The sequence below is a fragment of the Ooceraea biroi genome, chromosome 10, assembly GCF_003672135.1.
Source record: "Ooceraea biroi isolate clonal line C1 chromosome 10, Obir_v5.4, whole genome shotgun sequence".
Lineage (NCBI taxonomy): Eukaryota > Metazoa > Arthropoda > Insecta > Hymenoptera > Formicidae > Ooceraea > Ooceraea biroi.
In genome coordinates, this window is record NC_039515.1 from 1,052,735 (window position 1) to 1,072,793 (window position 20,059).

The following is a 20,059-nucleotide window of genomic DNA, read 5'->3' on the forward strand; positions in this document are numbered from 1 at the left end:
TGTGATGGTAACTGATCTGCAATGTATTGTATGTCAAAACTATCTTAAAATATATATTGTACAAAGCTATTAAAGATTATAAGTACAAATCGGGCAATAAAACAAGGACATTTAATTACATTTCTATAAGATATATTAGTTAAATATTAGATGTTCTGATATTTGTTTTATTTTTACGTTTGCAATATTTAGACTGATTCGAATCAATCTCAAGTTTCAACCAAAGCGAGTGGCTACAAATCTTTGACCAGCTAAAAACTACAAACAGTGCTGATAAGCATAAACGCTTCAGCAACAGCGCGAAACTGCAAACCGAACGCCGCTCTGTTTAAAATTTAAGAAGTTTGTCGCAGATGTCGCCATATGTCTCCATAAGATAACTTTGTTTATCAATAACAGCTTGTTTGCCTGAATAGTGCAGAGAATATAAATAAATTATTTATGAATACATCTAAACAATGACGGACAGTTTATCTAAAATTCAGTATAAACACACATTAAAAGTTTATCTTTGATGCAGAGTGACACTCCGTATCTAGACGCACGGGCTTAATCGATTTTAAAGGTTATGTTCTAATGTAAGTAGTGTAACATACAGGTGCATACATGTGTTATTCAGAATGATATAATATAAAGTGTTCGTTTGAAGAACCTACGCGGCTTATGCGAATACATTTATCTAAACGAATATACTGAGAAGCAAAATGGAGATAGAGCAGAACGTTGCACAGGTACTGTTCACGCAAGGTGCTACGCTGGTTTTACTGGATGTACCAGCAGGCACTGACGTCGGTATTGATACCAAGTCCTGGACTGTTGGAAATAATTTCAAAGGCATCAAGATGATTCCACCTGGCATTCACTTTGTACATTATAGGTAACGTATACTTAACAACTTGGAGATGTAATAGTATTAACATATTTTTAGCTTTGTGCCAAGAAAATGGTTTATAATTCTTCCCTCAAAATGCTCAAAATACTCCCTTCATACCTTATTCTATGTTCTTCTTATCCTTATCCTATCTTAAAACAAAATTATCTTGTATCTCCTACCTTATCTTAATCATCTTAATCTAATTTTACAAAATCAAAATCAAACTCATTTCTACTTCTATTTCTATCTGGCTTGCTTCTCTATTTTTTGCAATTATTACAATTACAATTACAATGTCTTCCACATACACAATGCCAAAGCCTGTCGTTTTCTATTGCTACAGCACTTCTCTTCATTTTCCTATCCATATCCGCAATAATTTGGAGATGTAAAAGTTGAAAGAATTGTAAAGATATTTCTCGTATAGCTGAGGTTCAAGCTACTTGAATTTGAATAATCTAAAATATGTTTATCTTTTTAGTGCGGTGAATAAATTCGACGAATTGGCGCCTAGAATTGGTTTCTTCCACGATTTCAAGAAGCACGAATTCTTGGTAAAGAAATGGGATGGCAAGGAGGAGGATATCAGTTTAGAACGTAAGAAAACACTGGATTGCTTGCAATCTTCATGCATGCATCACCATGAAATGTACTGTACAACTCTACATATTACAATCTGTAAAAAACAGCTGTGTCCGAGGAAACAATCCAGAGGCTACGGGAGAATCTAAGAGATCTGGACAGGTACCTTGGACCGTACCCGTACGAGATATGGAAGCCATGGAAAGAATTGACGAGCGATATCACCGCGAGTCTCGTGACGAGGTGTTCGCCGCTGTGCGGGTGAGCAAAACGCAAAAAGAAATACGAGTTTTAATAGCTCAAGCAATGCTGAAATATGGTGATGATTGATCCGCAATGTATCGTATATCGAAACTTGCTAGCTTAAAATGAACATACAATTAAGGAGCTAGAAAAAAAAGCAGCAAGCAATGTAAAACTAATAATGCTTTTCATTTTTCTAGTTTCGCTGATCCATGAAAGAATAACGAAAATAATGATTACCATCATGTGTATTTCAGTTTTGTGCGATCGGCTTTGGAATTGGAGCCGTGCAGCGACGCCTTGAGACCACGTGGCACAGAGTGCTCCAGCAGCAGCAGCAGCGAGCAACGTAGGTCCGGCAGGCTGACTGCGGTGGACAGGGAGGCACAGTTGTTACCGGATCTGAAACCGAGACCCGGCACGGAGCTCAGGCTCACGGAAATCCCGGACAAGCATTACCCCGACGACGCCACGCCGAGTGAGATAACGCGGCATTCGCTCGATTCCAGTTACGTCTTGCACACTATCCTGAGAAAATTGCAAGAGTAAGTTCGTACCTCGATACGTGCGATACGATAGCGGAGCGCGTCTCGTGCGAATCCTTACGAGGAAACATTCGCCTGTATTTTCAGGCCTGTCGAGATCATCGGCGAGATGCAGCTGACGTTCGTGTGCTTCCTCGTCGGGCAGAGTTTGGACGCCTTCGAGCAGTGGAAGGAACTCGTGACGCTGATCTGCGGCGCGGACGACGCGATCCCCCAGTACCGTTCTGTTTACATGAAGTTCCTGCAAAGTCTGGAAGTACAGCTGTCGTACGTACCAGAGGAGCTGTTATGTGACATCGTAGCGAACAATAATTTCATATATCGCAGTTTGTGCACACTGTTCGGTAACATCGAATCGAACTCCCAAGTGGACGGCGGATTGAAGTCCTGCGCGAGGCGTTTGCAGGAGCGACTGACCGCGAAGTTCTTGTGGGATTTTTCAAACTTATTCGAAGAGGCGGACGACGAGGCTCCTGTAGTCGTGACTCTGGCGCGGGCGGAAGTAAATAAGTCGTAAGATGCATGCGTTATTTAAATAATGTATAGTTATAAACGAATTATTCGAGTCTATGAAAGTATGAACACTTATAGTTATGTGTAAATAATAAATTTTATCAATTTTATAATGTAATTTTAATGTTACATTCATATAAATTTTCTTTTATCTCCTTTTTAATTTTTTCAACGTAAGTCGCGTATAAACTTCATAAAGTTCGTGGTAAAACAGACGACACCAGGATCCCCTTAATTTTTATTTTTATTTTAAAAGTTTAATTTTAAAGCCTTTACTATTTTACATAGCAATTACATATATACATATGCAATATGATAGTACATTCCTAGAAAAAAAAATAAAAAAAAGTACGTGTTTCCGCCCGGGATCGAACCGGGGACCTTCCGCGTGTTAGGCGGATGTGATAACCACTACACCACGGAAACACTTGCACGAGTGACTCTTTTTACAGTATTACATGTAATTGGAAAGAAATCAAATTTAAATAATTATAATTTTACATATTAATATTTACAGAAAATTTGCTATAGAAACTAATATTAGATATTAAAGCTAATTTCTAGAATATATTATGTATGATACTTAATTATTTATTACACTCAACATATGTGATATTTATTTACACAGTATAACGTGAGAATTGCGTGAAAAACAGATATTTAATTAATTATAATATTTTTTTCAATTATATTAATTAAAGCAGATATATTTTTGTTCATTGAAAATACTCGTTTGAATTCTGTCGAGATTTAAAATCTGTTTGTTATATTTTCCTAACTAAAATAAAGTCTGTTGTAGTATCTCAACTGGTGAATGGATTTACTCTCGATCATTATTATTATCGATTATTATGATGACTACGCTCAATACGTAATTTCTCAAATTCCTTTGTTTTCCTTGTTCGCAACACGATGAAGCTAAAAAAAGCACAAGGTAAAACTAATATGCTTCTTATTTTTCTATTTTTGTTGGTCCATGAAAGAATAAAATGTCAATGATTCATTCGTATGACGCACATCAACGTCTGTATAATTGTTGAAGTACGTTTCACTGAGGAATTAAAATTTTTTTTATTACTTTACTAATTTATTCATTTAATATCTTCGTTTGTCAATATAATTTTTTCTGGTGGCGGCATGTTTTCGGCATTGTCGTCTATTTCATTCCGTACGTTATCTTCGATTTTTTCGTTTATTTTGTTTCCGGTATTATCTTGTATTTCGTTTTGCAATGAATGCGACTGCACCCACTCCGGAAACTATAACAATTTAAATAATTGGAAAAAGTTTAATATATAAGTAGAGACGATTTCACGATGTTGTTTAATTGAATTATTAACTAAATATCATGAACTTTACCGTAGGTTCTGATGTTAAAGTTGTATGTTGCAAGGGATACCGTCGGCCTAAATTGACATCCTAAAAAAATCAAATAATCATATCAAATAACATATTTATTTACATCCACCATTGAATATATTTGATTGTGCTTTGAATTAATAAATTCAATTCAATAAAATAAATTATCAAGTACTTACGTCAAAGAATTTACAGCCTCGAAACCACTAAACAAAATAAAAAATAAACACGTATTACTTACAATTAGTTTATATCTCTGTTATGTTATATTTCAAAGATGTATATTATTGCGCATACAAACTTTAAAAATAATAATTATTCTTCATTTTTCGATAAGTTGTATTCGTTTTTTTATTATAATAAACGACAAAATATCGTTGTTTATTTATAGTTGTCCATTTCAACAAAAATTACTACTTAATCATGTTTTATGCAAAATTATTTAATTAAGGTATATAAACCAACCTTTCCATGGGAATCCATATATCCATATAGCCATGGTTTTGAGGACACTGTTACAACGCAGAATATAAGTATGCTTATTGCTAATATCTTCATCTTTTTCTGAAACAGTGCATTGCGTATAAAATAGGATAGAAACCAAAAATGTTTAAAAGTAAGATTTTATTTGTCACAATATTAAGTAAGACATTCAAGCAACATATATTGTCAAATTATTTTTCCATGAAAATAATATAAAATATAAAGATTAAAAATGACTACAGTTCTGTTACGATTTTACACTGCAAAATTATTCTCAATTACAATTATCATATAAAAAAAAAGAAACGCGATTTCGCAAAATAAAATCCTATTGTATTGTAATAATTTCTTTTAAATTACCCGTATTTCTGCAGAAATAGTTTCTTTATTTCTTCACTTTACACTTGTCGATGATACACTTTCAAGACAAATTATAAGGATAAAACTTTCGAACTGCTTCTTATAACGTTGGAATTGATATTTTTTAAATCGTTTTAAATCATCGATAACTCTGTTTTGTATACAGTTTCGGCGCCAAAACATTTTTGTTCTTCCGCTGTATCTATTCCTCGAAGTGCCATTTACCCTTTTGACTTGATGATGATACGCAGAATATTAGATACAGTATTAGAATGTACCGGGTATGCCAATAATATCACTTTCGTCTAACAACAAACTTTCAAATAAAGAATTAATTTCTCCATTGCAATAATTTAAAAAGTATATTAAAGAATTATATAAATTATACGAGTAATGGCTTAAGAGGATAATGAAGACTTAAACCTGTCTAAACTTAGTTTCATTTTTAATAGTTTTGCAGTTTTCATATCATTATCACAAAAGATACTTTATATCTTAAGTATAATAAAGTATAAAAAGAAGAAAAATAAGTATCTTATGTAACTTTTTTATTTAATAACAAGTTTTGCTTCAATCAATTAAGTCGTCAAGTAATCTATCGCATTAGGAAAACTGATGAACACCCCGTGAATGATTTATCAGTTTGGTATTTCCTGACGTGCGTATGATGTAACATTCCTAACATCAGACATTTATATACTGCGCATTTGTGCAATAAACTGACGAAATGCAAGTTAGCATTTTTTAAAAATTAAATTATGATTATGTTAATACTTGGGAAAGTATAATATACAAAATAAGAAAAGCAAGTGGCTTGTGTGACTCTTCTTCATTTAATAACTTTTGCTTCAATTCGTCATTAATCTGTCATTAGGAAAAATAATGAAAAATAGTGAATGACTTATCAGCCTGGTATTTCCTGACGTATGATGTAACATTTCCAATACCAGGCATTTATCAGATCGATGCATAAATAAGTTTTTGCCAATAGGTCGATGAATGGATCGCCTCAAAAGATGACTCCTTCTTTCGTGGTACTCGCATGTTGCTGACAAAATGAGAAAAAGTCATAGAAAATACTTTGATTTAAGTCGTAGTGATTGTTTCATTTCAATAAAGAAAAATTGCAAAGCCGGCAAGAGAACTTATGCACTGATCTAATAAATGTGCCTGATATATTGGAAATGTTATTTGTGCAACAAGCTGATGAAACGCAAGTTTAGTGCTTCTTAAAAAATTATGATCATGCTACCAGGAAATCGCGTAGCGATGAAAACATCGATTTTATTAATATCCGTTAGAGAGATAACAGAGGTACTAGATATCGAGCGATACAAAAAGATCTATATGCCAAATACATCAACGACGCACGAATAATGCGCGTACGAAGAAAGTGTTCATTCGGACGTAGAAGCAGCTTCCGTGTCAAGAGCTTCCTTCCCTCCAGTCAGCAGAGTGATCTTCTCGCCATACTTCTCGCGAAGACTCTGAAACAGCGACAACTGAGTCTCGTATTCCTTTTTGAGATCAGCGTTGAGTCGCATCGCCGTGTCCATTTTATTTAGCATAGCGTTATGTCGATCACGCTCCTCAGAGATCTTCTTCTCCATATTGTCGACTTCGGCCTGCAACGTGTCAATCAAGAAACATAACGGTCTTGATGATAATAATGCACAACAAAAATCATACATAATTCTCGAAGAGAACATGAGATGGAAGAAATTAATAAATATTCATTCTGCGCAAAATAAGGTTTCAATCTCTGTAATTTCTTCGGTACAATATACATTATATAAATTAATATATAGAGGAAAGGCACGGTGAAAAAGAGAAAAAAAAGGAGTAGGAAACAAGAAATTAAAGAAGATGGAAACAAAGGAATGGAGGAAGAGGCAAAAAAGGAAATTGAAGGATTGAATGTAGAATGTAAAAGTGGAAGATTAGTCAGCTATTTCAGTTTAGTTAATTTATTAATATATTTAGTTTATTTAGTATATTTAAATTTAGAGAGTGTTAAAGTTCTAAGGCTTTAAAGTTGTAAAGCGGTAAAACTTCAAAGCTTAAAGTTAGTTTTTAAAATTTTAAAGTTTATGTTAGAAGTTTAATATTAGTATTATATTATATTCAGACGAAAAATATTTGTTTTTTGTTTGAGGTATATAAACGGATGTATGTATTGGAACCGGAAGTCTGTCCTAAGCCGAAAGGCAAGGACTATAATAAATAAATAAATAAATATATAATACCGAATAATACATATAATATATATAAATTTATATATATAAATATATACAGATCCTTATACATATTATATATAATATAAAATATACATATATAATATATATTTTTAATAACAGAAAAATGACTTGGTAGAGGGCGTAAAAGAGTGAATGTGTGTGTGCGTGAAAGCGTTCAGTTTTATACAGTTTTTGTTGATAAAAGACTTCTATATAGGTAAGAAGCGAGCGATAGAGGGAAAGTAAGATAGGATAAAGCGAAATAAGTAAAGAAGATTCTTGGAACGAGACAAGAGAGGAGATAGGATAAGATAGAGAGGCGAAAGTGAGGTTATGGCGGCACGTGGGATGGAGATACCGGGAGGAAAGTGTAAAATAGGAAAAGGGGGAGGAGAAGAGAGACAAAGCAAGCTAAAATTATTAGGAGATGGAAATAATAATGAAGATGGAAACGATAAGATGAGGAACGAAGAAAAGGAAAGGGTAGAGAGTCGGACAAAGAAAAAGGTTAGGTTTGAGGTGGATAGGATAGAAGAAGTAAGGAATGAGTGGGAAAGGTTTAAGGAGGTGAAAAGGGAGTGGACAGAGATAGAAAACGAGTGTAGGAATTATATGAGAAAAAGTATAGAATATATGGAGAAATGGAAAAGAAAGAAGACGAGTGGAGAATTGAAAATGAAAATGTTGGAGGAGAAGTGGGATGAATTAGATAGGAAAATTAATGCATTTTCCTATCTAATTCATCCCACTTCTCCTCCAACATTTTCATTTTCAATTCTCCACTCGTCTTCTTTCTTAATAGGAGCGTTAGAGTATGAGGAAATGAGTACAAAGGGAATGAGTAATAGAGGGAGCATGAGTAGTAGAAGTAACGGGGAGGAAGCGTCGATTAGGAGCGAAGATAGACTGAGTGTGAAAGAGGTAAAGATCATAAAAAGAATAATGTTAGAGAAAGAGAGAGAGAAAAGGAAAAACAATATTGCAATAAAGGGATTGGATATGGAAGGAAATGTGGAAGTGTGGATGGATAGAGTACAAACGTTATTAAAAGAAAAGTTGAAAGTAGAATGCAAAATTATACAGGTCAGAAGGAGTGTAAGAGCGTTAATAGTGAAAATAGGTAGTGAAGAGGAAAAAAGAGAGATAATGGCGAATAAGAATAGATTAAAAGGAGAGAAGGTATTTATAGAACATGATCTCACATGGGAAGATAGAAAACATAAGAAAGAATTAGTGAATGGGCAAAGATACAAAGGAATAAAGGAAAAGATAATGAAAATAGAGTAAAAGTGAGAGTAAATAGGATATGGAAAAATGGAGGAGGGAGAGAAGGAATGGGAAGAAAGGTAAAAGGAGGAAAATAGGAGGAATAGGAAGAGAGAAAAAAGAAAAAGAGCATTTTGCGTAAGCCAAGAAAGGAATGAGGAAGGAGAAAAAGTTTGGGGAAAAAGGAAGTAGAAAAGTGGGATTTTGAAATGTAGCGAGAATTATAAGACAGGACAAAAGGTTTTGGAATTATATAAAGGGATATGACTATAAGATTATGTGAAACATGGTTGGAGGAAGGGGATTGGAATAGGATTAAAGATAAATTACTAGAGTCATATGTTTGGAAAAGTATTAAAAGTTAAAGGAGAGAAAATGATATACAAAAAAAGGATAGGAAAGGAAGTAGAAGAGTTGTTTAAGAACATAAAGGAAAATTGCGAAGGGGAGGGAATAATTATAGGAGGAAAGTTTAATATAAGAATAGGAGAGCTGGGTGGAGAGAGAGAAAGAGAAGAGGATTTTAAGAAAAAATAAGGGTAAAAGATAAGATAGGGATAGTAGGAAGAAAATTTATGTATTATTTATTTATTGTATTTTTTATTAGATTATATTATTGTAAATGAAATAATATTGGAAAAGTTAGAAGAATTTAGGGTAGAGGTGGACTCAGACATGCCGTTAAAAATGGTACTTAAGAAGACAAATGCAGGATGGCAGGAAGAGGAAGAAGAAATCGGGCAGCAGAAAGAAGAGAAGATTATATGTTGGGTTGAGGAAGCAAGACAATTATATAAGGAAATGACGGACGAAATTGGAAACGTGGAGGATAAGGAGTTAGGAACAATAGAGGAAAATTGGAAGAAACTTAAAAAAAGTGCAGAAAGACTAGGTATCTAGCCGAAGACAGCAGCAAGGCTTGCAGTACGGAATAGGTGTATTTAGTTTTTTGGCATTTAAAAAAAAGCATTGTTACTGAATAATAACTGCATCCTTATGGTATTAATCGAAGATGGAGTGCAGAAGGACTGATATATAGGAATACAAGGAAAGAAGAAAAAGAAAAGGAATATAAAACACAAGGACTGAGATAGGAAGTGCATGAGGAGAGTGCATGAGGAAACAAAGAGAGGTGAAGAGAAGATATAAAAGATAAAGGAAGGAAGGAGGATTTCCTGGCAGGTAGGAGAAAATTAAAAGAAATCCTGAAGAAGAGAGAAGTAGAAGGAAAGCAATTGAGAAATTTAAAGAATGAGAAAGAAATATGGGACTTCATAAATAGAAGAAAGAAGAAGAGAGAGAGAGGGCGGAGAATCTATGAAGGATAAGATACAAAAAGAGGAATGGAGAAATTATTTCATGGCATTGTTAGTAGGAAGTGAGAAGAGGACAGATGGCGAAGAAATAGGGGAAGAAGAAGAAAGGAAAAGTAGAGAAAAAGAAGAAAAAGATTTGGAGGTAAAAGAAATATAGATTGCGGTAAGAAAATTAAAGCGGGACAAGGCACTCAGCGTGAATGGTATCCCGACGGAGACCGGGAAGTATGGAGGTATTAACAATAATTAAAACTAATAATAAAAGGAATGGAGAGATTAATGGAACAATTATGGAAGGAAGGAAAAATACCGTGGACTTGAAGGCTGCCTTCGACAATGTAGACAGAGAAAAATTATGGAAGAGTATGGAAGAAAAAGGAGTGAAGAAGGACATGATAGACAAGATACAAGAAATTTAGAAGGAAACAGAGGTGCAGATAAGGACAAGGAAAGAATTCTTAAGAAGATTTGTTACAACGAAGGGAGTGAGGCAGGTGTGTGCTGAGTCCAACCTTCTCCATATATATATATAGCAGATATAAATAAGATATTAGAGAAGTACGAGGAGTAGCACTAGGTAATAGAGAATATATTAGAGAATACATTAAGAGAAAGGGAGATATGATGTACAGAGGCAGGTGGAAAAAGGTAAAATAAGAAATGCGAGATACAAGAAGAGATATAGGACTATGGAATTAGAAAAGGATAAACCGTATTTATTTAGGGTAAATATGAAGAAAGAAGGTAGTATAAATTAGGTAAGATATATTAAATTATATAAGTTAAGCAGAAAGAAAGTACAGGAGGAGTATTTAGTATTTAAAGTAGGTCAAGTGTGGATGGATGAGTGTGGATAGGAAAATATAATGTAAACCAAGTCCCTTGAACGAAAGCTGAAATAAATTGATTGATTGATTGAATAAAAGAAAGATTCTTATATCATTCGGGATATTTTCTTGGATTTTATGCTGTAGTTCATATTATGTCGTGACGTGTAAATATTACCAATGAATCAAGAGCAAGATCGACTCACTTGCAGCTGTTTCACTTCCATGTTACGAATCTGCAGCAGATCTCGCGTGATCGACACTACCTCTTTCAGTGAGGCCACCTGATTGTTCAGGGCATTGATCTGGTTCTCCTGATTTGTGATCACGCGATTCCTCTCTTCGTACATCATCGCGGTCTGTGCCAGTTGGCCGTGCAACTGTTCGACTGATTGTTGTAAAGTGTTTTCGTCGCTGCCATGGTTCGTAATCGTGTCATAAGACGCTTGTAAGGCAGCTAACTTGGTCTCCATGTCTCCCAGCTTCTTTCGATAATCGTCGCGCTCCTTTGTCCTTTTCTACTGGTCATAAAGGTCACAAATTAATTTACGCAAAGGTTGAAAGATTCACTGGAACTTATCCCAGTTAATGTTCGTTCATCTTAACAACTCTCAATAAAATAAAATCGTTGAGATAATTTGAAAAATGGAATGCTGTTAATAATGTACATCTGTTACAGCAGTTAAAGATATGGCAAATAAATGTGGGATAACTCTGCGAGGTAATTCTTTAGAGAGAACGTGAGGATTTATATAACTGCGTTATCAAGCTCAAGGGATGACGATTCATTTCTCTCAGAGCGGTCTGCGCCTTCCAGGGATTCCCTCACCCGCAGTTCTGCCTCCAATCTGGACACGCATGTCGCGCTGTTGCTTTTCGTATTTTGCGTTGACTCGTCGGCCTAAGCACAACACGCACCTTGGTCAATGACAATTTAAAGTAACAAAATTCTATCGTCTCGTCTCTTTTTTTCACCTTCTCTTCATCGACAGATTTTTCTGACGCTTCTTCGTCTTGCAGCGTGATTGCAATTGAACTGTCGACTTCCGCAGCGGGCATTTGCGCGTTGACTCCTACTGCAGACGTATCCTCCGCGACGAGATTCGCGATTTCTGCGTCGGTTGCGTCGGCATCCTTCGATTGCGCGACGCCCATGTTCGGATTAGCGACTTCCTCAAGCATATTCCCGCTGTTTGTTTCTATTAAATGTTTGATTTCCGTTGGTGCTCCGGCCTTTTCTACGGGTGCAGTGACATTTCCCGACGTTACATTGATAGATTCAGGTGCACATTCGGTCGATTGTAAAATCGCGTCGCCCACGTCGCCGGTTTTTGGCGTTTCAACAACGGGCGCATCTCCGCCGGCCGTGGGATCTAATCTCTCCACTTCGGACATCGCTCTCTGCAAGAACGATGAGAGATCAGTAACTTTAATTGTAACGAGAAATGTAGTAGAATCTAGTCGCGCCAAGAGAACAAAGGAGTGCAAAGAATCGTTGACTTTTCAACGAACATGCGATGCCTCTTTTCCGTTCGTGTTAGATTCTGCATCGTACTTCAAGCGAACGTCATGTTACATCTTTTTATTTGTATCTCATTAATTTAATGCGTACAATAATATCGCGCGTGTACCAATTTTTGTAATATTATATAGTATTTATTTATATAGTAGGGAAAGAACGAGTTATAACGGGAACGGATAGGAAATTGAAGCTATAGAAGATTTTAGGAAAGAAAGCAGAGATATAATAGAGAATATATTAAGAGAAAGGGAGATTATGATGTACAAAGATGGAAAAGGGTAAAATAAGAAATGCGGGATACAATAAGAGATACAAGACTATGGAATTAGGAAAAGATAAACCGAAGTATACACTGAAGTATGCACGAGAATTATCACCAGTTATTATCAGAGCTAGAAGCTTTCGATATTCACAATTTTATTTTTATTTTTTTCGTAAGTACCGTTGTGCCGATAGTACATAGCGTGTCGCACGCGGAAACTTACCAGAAAGGCCAATGCGCACGTATATATATATCCGATATCTTCCACTCAGAATCAAGGTTTCATCGAAACTTCACTTATCCGGAATCGCTGAACGTCTGCGACCAAGCAGAAGCGTAAAGTATTTTTGGCCGTTCGCCGTCCAATCTATTTTGAGCCGCATCTTGGTAGCGCATTAAGCATATTCATATGTGTACAGAATGATGTCAATTATACGATACAAACTTTGTTAACTCAATCAGCTTCACACGCTTTTTTATTTTGTGATGTGTATTATTTAATTCATCTCGTTTACATGAAATTCAAAAAACATACAATTCAACAGAATACAAAATATTTATATAAAAAATATTGATCTGCATTTCTGTTAACTTCTTGACATGTCACACGCGCACACACCCGTTATCAGTAAGTCATCCGTTAAATAATCCGCGTAGCTTAAAAATTTGATGGCTTATGTGTTTGGCTGTAACTGTCTAATTTTATAAAGATGTTAATGCTTTTTCATAGGAAAAAAAAAAACGAATTCATTAGTAATATTTTTAAGTAATAAATAAGAAATCGATTCCAGTCGACGTAATAAACACGTTCACCGCGGCAATTTCTTTTTGCCTCACTAAGAATAATAAAAATACGATACGGGATACGTATATATCTCGTACCGTGGCAAACGTGTTAACATTTAATTTAGAATGAAACAATATTTTTTAGTTTTTACATAAATAGAGATGAAGAAGAAGTTTATCACAACGCACTTAATTCGCAGCCCTTCTTTCGGTTTTTCAAGTGTGCTTCGAGTATTTTTAACAACTGCGGCCTTTGTAGATGGGTGTAAGCGATGGACAACATCTGTAAGCCTCTACTTTGAACGTGTACGCTGCCGTTTGAAAAAAGGTCGTGTCCCAGCTCCAAGCAAGTACCGAAGTCGCATTCGTCCGCGGCTATCGTGGCCAATCTTACGACCTCGTCGAGCTTTGCAAGCGGTGCCTTTCTCTCCTCTGGAGTGCCAGCCTCCTCTACTTGCTTCAATATCTTCTGCAAGTCGCCTGTAAAACGTCAACCAGATATTCGTTTACATTCAATCGCGTATAATGATTTTGAATAACTTAAGATCAAGAATATAAATGACGAGAAACGCTACTTGGAATGTTTTTTATCATTATTTGTCATTAATTTTCCTCTTTGCATGCACTTACTGTCGCTGGCTGCCAAGTCTCTGTATCCCAACTGAGTCTTCTTATTGTAAGGAACTACGATGCCGATTTTGTAAAAAGTCCGCGCTACGACTTGCTTCTCTCTCGATTTCATGTTCACAGTGTTCCTCTCGAGAGTTATATCATGTTGCTTGGCAAAGTTCTTTAGTTGAGACTGCAGACGCGTGATCGCAGTTTTCTCAAACGGATTGGCCGATTTCGCTTTGTCTTGCAGATAAGCACTGTAATTTAAATAATAGGAAAAAGTGCAGATATATGTACAAGTAATATGTGATAAGTAATATACAAGATGTATGCGCATGTTTCTGATAATTCTGTGTCTATGTACTTACTCGACAGCACCAAATATGTTTTCCGCAACGGCTTCGAATACGCAATTCACGTTGGCTCGATTCTTTGCTACAAAAACTAGTTTCTCCGTAACATCGTCTCGCCAGTAACCAAAATGTAATCCTTCTTTATCGTCGCACCTTATAATGGTCTAAATACAAAAACAACTCTAGTAAGTTTTAAACTGATACTTCCATTTTTGGATTTACAATTCACAAATGTTATTCGTAGACACATTTCGTTCCTCCTACCTACCTGAAATTCCGGAGGATCATAATAATATCTCCAGTGAGTAAGGAACCTGTCCCGATCACCTTTGCTTTCAGAATATTTGATTTTATTTTCTAGCACGTCATAGGGACCAACAAGTTTCAATCGAACAGATTTGCAGGCGGACAGAGGATCGCCTTTTGATATACCTTTGCAAAAGTCATAAAACTGAAAGAAATCCTTTGGCATTTCAACCAAGAATAGATCCAAAATCGCTTTCCGAGTATCGACATCAGACATTGATACACTCTCAGTCGTCTTGCACTCAATTGGACTAGGTGATTTTTTTATTTCCTTAGGTGTTATATCATCATTGGATGCCTCTGTTTTTTCCACATCAGAATTTTTGTTATCATTATTTGATGCCTCGATTTTTTCCACATCAGAAGCTTTGTTATCATTATTCGATGCCTCTGTTTCTTCCACATCAGAATTTTCGTCCTCATCTTCTTTGCTGCTTTTACTGTCGTCGCTCCTTGTGGGACTCGGGGAAAGAGTGTGCAAATTTCTTTCGAAGCGCTCGCTTGTTTTCTGCAATTTTCTCTCTGGGCTTTCCGACTGCGCTTTCGTCTTGTTTCCCACATTTTTCACAGATTGTTTTCTTTTTGTGCCGGTTCTATTTTTAACTTGCTGTTTCGCCTATAAAGTCGAGGAGATAATTAACAATGATGACACACCAATGTGTAAATTAATGGATGGCATAACGATTGTACACTAATTAATGAGCGTTTGAAAAGTTACACGATACCGTTTCTCTTTTTGGCGGGTGTTTGTACTTGTTGTGATGCTGCGGATTCTTCTGATAACACTTTACACCATATTGACAAGGAATTCGTGAATCGTCTTTGTACGCTCGGAACTGAGCATCCTCCTTGCTGGACGACATCATTCCTATGAGATAAGATATTACTCAAATTTTCATTATTATCAAGAGATTTAATATCGTTGTACATACACAGCTGATATCAAAATCGAGGTTATCCTTTTCCGTTTTGAAGTATTCCAGTAACTATCTTTGTTAGATTATACATTCCAGTCCAGAGTAGTCCACTTAGTACTACGAATGCTTCACTTTCTATCCTTCTTTTTGTTTGAAAGAAGAAAAGGATAGAAAATGTTTCGAAACATTTGCAGCGTTAGATGGACCACGTTTTATACTTCGTAAATACGCATGCGCTTACGTACGTTTAATTTAATTTAATTCTAATCGTTCCTAACCATTTTTCTCAATTATGTGCAATTATTTTTATTGTGTACCTACAATCAGTTTCGTTATTTGTATAGTTAAAAGGATGAAAGTAAACTTTTTCTTACATAGGTTAGTCCTACATATACCAACATACAACGCTAAAAATATTTTATCACCTAAGTGTATGTGTGTCATATTTTCTATCTCGTTTTCTCAGAGCCCTTATCACTTATTGAGAAGACTATGATCAATAACAATGTAGTAATATTACATATTTATATAACGTAACTTACAAAAATCGCTACCTGCGCTAGTGTTCTTTTAGGAATTTGCGGCCAGTACAAAAGTACAACTATTTGAACCGTTTTTGAAAATTAAATATCAATTCCAGATTGAGATCTCTTTTTCCGTTTCCGTAATCCGGCCCTAACGATTCACGGCCCAGCGAGGTTTAATTTTTATTGGTGATTTAATACTCTTCACTATATACCACATATCATATCATTAGATAAAATAGAGAAAGTAGAATAACTGCTTGGCAGGAAAAGTCTTTGGTATACCTTAATTGCTGATCGACTAGCTATACTGTTATTGTAATATGTAATTGTATACAAGAAATAATTCATACATATACGATTCATTGTTTATAAAATGGCACAAATTTAAATGCTCTGATCATAATCATGACGAGTGTTGATTACATAAGAATAATCGTACCTTCCCCGCTTCGAGCACTGCTATAAATCTGGGTACTATTGGCAAATTAAATATAACATCGAAGCATTGGATTGTTGTGTATCTGCAGCAACTTGCAGCAGAAGGAACGCTAAAATTGACTAACAAGATCAAAATTTTCCAAGATTTCTCATGGTGCGTTAGGACGATTATCTTTTGCGCATGGACGACTCATCACGTTAGAGTAGAAGAATTAAATCATTATTTAATTAGGTAACGAGTCTGGATATATGCAGAGAATGCATTCGAATGTTGTAAAGATACTTGAAAAAAAACGCGTGAGAAGAACATTCTTTAACAAATTGTATAATTTCATATAATTACGTATAATGTATATAATATAGATAATCATAAAGAATCAATATACTATATATATATATATATATATATATATTGACAATAATTGTGACATAATAAAAATTAGAGATTTTTAATATTAAGTTTATCTAATTAGAATATACTTTTTTTCAGATTGTAACATATGCATACTTTCTTTCTCTCTTTCTCTCTGTTCTCTTTTGTTCATTCGACTGTAAATTATACTGTTAATGAAATTTGTGAATTCTTCCGGTAAGAATGCACCAAGATCATCGACGCTAATCAGCCAATTTACCTCCGGACGAGCGGCACAAAAGAGTCACTCTGCCTTTTCACATTACACGATACGTAGTGGCCTTATTATCGCATTGAAAATCGTGTATCATCGTTTCTTCCGTGGGGAATGTTTATGCCACCGCTCGTGCCTCTGGTAAGAAGCTCTCCCAGTACTTGATGAGTTGATTCTGGTGTTGCAGCATCCATTCCAGATACTCAATCAGTTGCTTCTTGAAGTCTTGCACCCGAACCAACTCGAAACGCTCAACCTCTTCCTTTATCATCTTTGAGATATTGTCGAACTCCTCCTGCCCTCTGTCTACCTTCGCCTCCCATTCTATCACCTCGGTAGCTGCTTGACTCGTCTTGTCTGTCCGGCCGGACTGCTCCAGCCGCGCCTTTTGCTCACGTTTCTTGTTCAACATCAACTGAGCATGTTGCCAGTTTTGAAAGACCTTGACCCTCTCATGAAAAACGTCCTGCAGGAAGTGTAAGTTAAAGTATCAACGTACGTGCGATCTGAACTTGAAATACCAACCTTAATTGCGCCAATGAGCGCCACATAATCTCTCAACATCTCTCCAAATTGATAAAGGTCGCTGTTGCTTTGCTTTTTCCTAATGACTTCCACTTTCTCCAGAGTTTCGGCCAGCTGCGCGAGTGCTCTGCCGAGAGACGGTCCGGCCTCACCATGACCGAGAACGGCAATCGACTTTGCCGTGGCACCGGTGAAGCTTGCCAGTTCCCTCCTTTGATTCGTTAAGCAGGCAACCGCGGAATGTAACGCGCGCAACTGAATATCAAGGGAATCTATCTGTGACGTCTTCTCCTCGAACCACTGTAAAAGAATTCCTTTTATTTTCTCTTCAAATTAGTCGTGTCAATAATATTCATATATAATTCGTGACAAAATGTTGCTATTTTATATATGTGGACAAATTAATTCTTTTTTATGTATTTGATAGTATGTGTTATATTATGTAATTTATAATAATATAATGATAATTCCATATAAGGAAAATTAATATAATATATATATGAATATAAATTATGTTACAATAAATTAATGTTTAAATTGATCTTACCATATCGCTCTCATCCATTTTATATGTTATCTTATTAACCGTTTCCCCGACTTTGTTGAAAAGCCGCATCACTCCTTTACCACTTAACGCAGACGTATTGGTGGCTTTAGGCAATTCTACGTCTATTAGAAAAAAAAGAAACAGATAAAATATTAATCTTGAAAAGTTTAAGAAAAAATTTAATTCAAGAAAAATTCTTATACGTAATTTTTTAAGAAATTTGTTTTTCACTTACCGGCTTCTAAAAATTCTCTGAAATCTGGATCGATGCTCAGAACCGGATGTGCAGCTGTTCTGTTCAGATACCTCTCGAGTGACGCTCTGCGTCGTTCAATGAATTCTGTGGAGCTCGAATTTTGCTCCTGACTCTTGTCACCAGACATTTTAATCTTTGTCGTACCTGATGACACGATTCATGCAGCAATTCATGATCTTGTTAAATTAATGAGTAAACCATAAGAATAAAAATGATGTCCTTACCGATAACACTCTTCTCAGGAGCAGGTGGAATTATCCTGCCGTTCCTAAGGTATTTCTCCGTCAATTTATCATGAAGACCCAGGAAATCGCTGAAACGCCTGATCACGCTAAAGTGTCTCTTTTTGAAGATAAGCATATTCGTTCGTGTCTCGACATTGTATGCAAGATAGGCCCCCATTCCATCGCCTATCTTTTGGGGAGAGGTGACTTTAATTTTCAAAAAGATTTCTGATGTGTCTGCTGGAACCTGCATGTATAATACAAATATATATATATATATATATATATATATATATATATATATCAATAAATTCGTATTTCCTTTTTCTTTTTATCATAATAATTATACTAATATAAAATACATTTTCATACACACCTCTTTTAAGATTAAAGATTGAGTAGATAAGACAGGAAATGATAGAGGAGTGGAAAAAGAGATCAAGGAAATAATTAGAAACAAATTAATGTATTGGTATGCGAAAGTACATCAGAAATTAGTATGAAGAAGAAGAAAATGAAAAAGATATATACAAAGTATAGAAATAGAAATAAACATGAGTGCAAGAGATAGCAATAGTATTATAGGATAGTAGATAGTAATAATATTATATATTATAATAATAAATAGTAAAGTAAATAGTAATAATAATATAGGATAACTGTAAGATATAAAATCCAAACACGTAAATGGTAAACTAAAATAATTATTATTATGTACGCACCTCTTCTAAAGACCGAGAATGAATGATGTTTGTGGACAACGTGTCTGCGTTATCATTGATAGGAACATCATGAAGATCGCCGATATCCGTATTCATCAATCCCAGCGGTGGGCTCAGGGGACCTGGAGCTGGACTAGACACAGAGGAGAACGAGTTGTCGTCTGGCGCGTCTCGCAATGACAGTTTTGGCAACTCTGCTTGAATCTTAGATACTCCATTGTACGGCGAAGTATCCTCCATTTGACTCTGATCCTACAAACACAAAAACATCCTGTCAATTGGTCCGACAAATGCAGGCAAAGTACACTGGCAGATCATCACCGCACAATGACATACACCATGACATTACGCTATATACGAGTCAATATCAAAGGGGAGTAACAGAGATTAGCTTTCACGTCTAGCGAGTCTCCCTCAAAACGCATCTGGACCACTCAGATTCGGAAATCAGCATTTTTTACGTTACGGCTAATTCAGTAGTTGTTCGTCGCTACTCGCGGATGCTGTTATCCGCGTTCCAGATCGCATCCTTGCATCTCGCGCGTATTAACGTCACGTACACGCACACATCGATCAGCACAAATCATTCTCGCGTGTCGCAGGCGCGTCGAGGTTTCGGCTCGACGAGATCGCAACTGTTCTATGTTCCCGAATTCCGACGTCCGCATGATGACGCCTTCGGCAATACCTGCACTGCGGACGCGAAGATATCCTCGTCATCGTCCTCCAGGTCGTCCAATTTGGACTCGGTGTCGAACAGCGGCGGTGATTCCGTCATATCGGCCATCTTTACGGTTCTGTCAAGTGGCGGCGGCGACTCGTCTGCGCGCT

The 20,059-nt window shown here is 35.9% G+C and overlaps 5 protein-coding genes and 1 non-coding gene across 9 annotated transcripts; 1 reads left to right on the forward strand and 5 right to left on the reverse strand.

Moving 5' to 3' along the window:
* Window positions 1-339: 339 nt before the first annotated feature.
* On the forward strand, window positions 340-2,875 carry LOC105288115 (protein AAR2 homolog). Its single transcript, XM_011354131.3, has 6 exons — window positions 340-578; window positions 650-877; window positions 1,356-1,471; window positions 1,564-1,717; window positions 1,957-2,244; window positions 2,332-2,875. The coding sequence occupies exons 2-6, from the start codon at window positions 705-707 to the stop codon at window positions 2,759-2,761; spliced, it is 1,161 nt and encodes a 386-aa protein (XP_011352433.2). The 5' UTR covers window positions 340-578; window positions 650-704; the 3' UTR covers window positions 2,762-2,875.
* A 235-nt stretch (window positions 2,876-3,110) lies between these two features.
* Trnav-aac lies at window positions 3,111-3,183 on the reverse strand. The gene has a single exon. It is a non-coding gene; the product is annotated as a tRNA-Val (tRNA).
* A 149-nt stretch (window positions 3,184-3,332) lies between these two features.
* Window positions 3,333-6,326, reverse strand: LOC105288112. Of its 2 annotated transcripts, XM_011354127.3 has the most exons (5): window positions 4,960-6,326; window positions 4,582-4,680; window positions 4,296-4,322; window positions 4,117-4,176; window positions 3,333-4,016 (listed from the first exon to the last, which is right to left on the reverse strand). In XM_011354127.3, exons 2-5 carry the CDS (start codon window positions 4,672-4,674, stop codon window positions 3,849-3,851), a joined length of 348 nt encoding a protein of 115 aa, XP_011352429.1. In that variant the 5' UTR covers window positions 4,675-4,680; window positions 4,960-6,326; the 3' UTR covers window positions 3,333-3,848. The 2 variants fall into 2 exon arrangements, with proteins under 2 accessions (XP_011352429.1, XP_026829248.1); XM_026973447.1 differs by lacking the exons at window positions 4,296-4,322; window positions 4,960-6,326.
* LOC105288113 (tropomyosin) lies at window positions 5,495-12,737 on the reverse strand. Of its 2 annotated transcripts, none has more exons than XM_011354129.3 (5): window positions 12,613-12,737; window positions 11,581-12,006; window positions 11,435-11,506; window positions 10,812-11,123; window positions 5,495-6,584 (listed from the first exon to the last, which is right to left on the reverse strand). In XM_011354129.3, exons 2-5 carry the CDS (start codon window positions 11,998-12,000, stop codon window positions 6,357-6,359), a joined length of 1,032 nt encoding a protein of 343 aa, XP_011352431.2. In that variant the 5' UTR covers window positions 12,001-12,006; window positions 12,613-12,737; the 3' UTR covers window positions 5,495-6,356. The 2 variants fall into 2 exon arrangements, with proteins under 2 accessions (XP_011352431.2, XP_011352432.2); XM_011354130.3 differs by having other exon boundaries at window positions 12,570-12,737.
* Window positions 12,738-12,867: 130 nt separating this feature from the next.
* Window positions 12,868-17,095, reverse strand: LOC105288110 (histone PARylation factor 1). Of its 2 annotated transcripts, none has more exons than XM_011354125.2 (6): window positions 16,961-17,095; window positions 15,172-15,314; window positions 14,409-15,062; window positions 14,156-14,304; window positions 13,806-14,044; window positions 12,868-13,655 (listed from the first exon to the last, which is right to left on the reverse strand). In XM_011354125.2, exons 2-6 carry the CDS (start codon window positions 15,310-15,312, stop codon window positions 13,354-13,356), a joined length of 1,485 nt encoding a protein of 494 aa, XP_011352427.1. In that variant the 5' UTR covers window positions 15,313-15,314; window positions 16,961-17,095; the 3' UTR covers window positions 12,868-13,353. The 2 variants fall into 2 exon arrangements, with proteins under 2 accessions (XP_011352427.1, XP_011352426.1); XM_011354124.2 differs by lacking the exon at window positions 16,961-17,095 and adding an exon at window positions 15,379-16,716.
* On the reverse strand, window positions 16,864-20,015 carry LOC105288111 (sorting nexin-2). The gene is made up of 7 exons (XM_011354126.3): window positions 19,917-20,015; window positions 19,229-19,480; window positions 18,507-18,753; window positions 18,262-18,426; window positions 18,027-18,148; window positions 17,480-17,779; window positions 16,864-17,420 (listed from the first exon to the last, which is right to left on the reverse strand). The coding sequence occupies exons 1-7, from the start codon at window positions 20,013-20,015 to the stop codon at window positions 17,073-17,075; spliced, it is 1,533 nt and encodes a 510-aa protein (XP_011352428.1). The 3' UTR covers window positions 16,864-17,072.
* Window positions 20,016-20,059: the final 44 nt, after the last annotated feature.

Coding starts and splice junctions, on each gene's coding strand:
- LOC105288115 (XM_011354131.3), top strand. CDS start 705: ATGGAGATAGAGCAGAACGTTGCACAGGTACTGTTCACGCAAGGTGCT. Junction 1,472..1,563: donor GGAGGATATCAGTTTAGAAC/GTAAGAAAACAC, acceptor TGTAAAAAACAG/CTGTGTCCGAGGAAACAATC. Junction 1,718..1,956: donor AGGTGTTCGCCGCTGTGCGG/GTGAGCAAAACG, acceptor TGTGTATTTCAG/TTTTGTGCGATCGGCTTTGG.
- LOC105288112 (XM_011354127.3), bottom strand. CDS start 4,674: ATGAAGATATTAGCAATAAGCATACTTATATTCTGCGTTGTAACAGTG. Junction 4,177..4,295: donor GAGGCTGTAAATTCTTTGAC/GTAAGTACTTGA, acceptor TGATTTTTTTAG/GATGTCAATTTAGGCCGACG. Junction 4,017..4,116: donor CTTTAACATCAGAACCTACG/GTAAAGTTCATG, acceptor AAATTGTTATAG/TTTCCGGAGTGGGTGCAGTC.
- LOC105288113 (XM_011354129.3), bottom strand. CDS start 12,000: ATGTCCGAAGTGGAGAGATTAGATCCCACGGCCGGCGGAGATGCGCCC. Junction 11,124..11,434: donor GATTGGAGGCAGAACTGCGG/GTGAGGGAATCC, acceptor TATGACCAGTAG/AAAAGGACAAAGGAGCGCGA. Junction 6,585..10,811: donor TGGAAGTGAAACAGCTGCAA/GTGAGTCGATCT, acceptor GACACGTTGCAG/GCCGAAGTCGACAATATGGA.
- LOC105288110 (XM_011354125.2), bottom strand. CDS start 15,312: ATGATGTCGTCCAGCAAGGAGGATGCTCAGTTCCGAGCGTACAAAGAC. Junction 14,305..14,408: donor ATGATCCTCCGGAATTTCAG/GTAGGTAGGAGG, acceptor TTTTGTATTTAG/ACCATTATAAGGTGCGACGA. Junction 13,656..13,805: donor AGACTTGGCAGCCAGCGACA/GTAAGTGCATGC, acceptor GACGTTTTACAG/GCGACTTGCAGAAGATATTG.
- LOC105288111 (XM_011354126.3), bottom strand. CDS start 20,015: ATGGCCGATATGACGGAATCACCGCCGCTGTTCGACACCGAGTCCAAA. Junction 18,149..18,261: donor CAGAGAATTTTTAGAAGCCG/GTAAGTGAAAAA, acceptor TTTTTCTAATAG/ACGTAGAATTGCCTAAAGCC. Junction 17,780..18,026: donor AAATGGATGAGAGCGATATG/GTAAGATCAATT, acceptor ATTCTTTTACAG/TGGTTCGAGGAGAAGACGTC.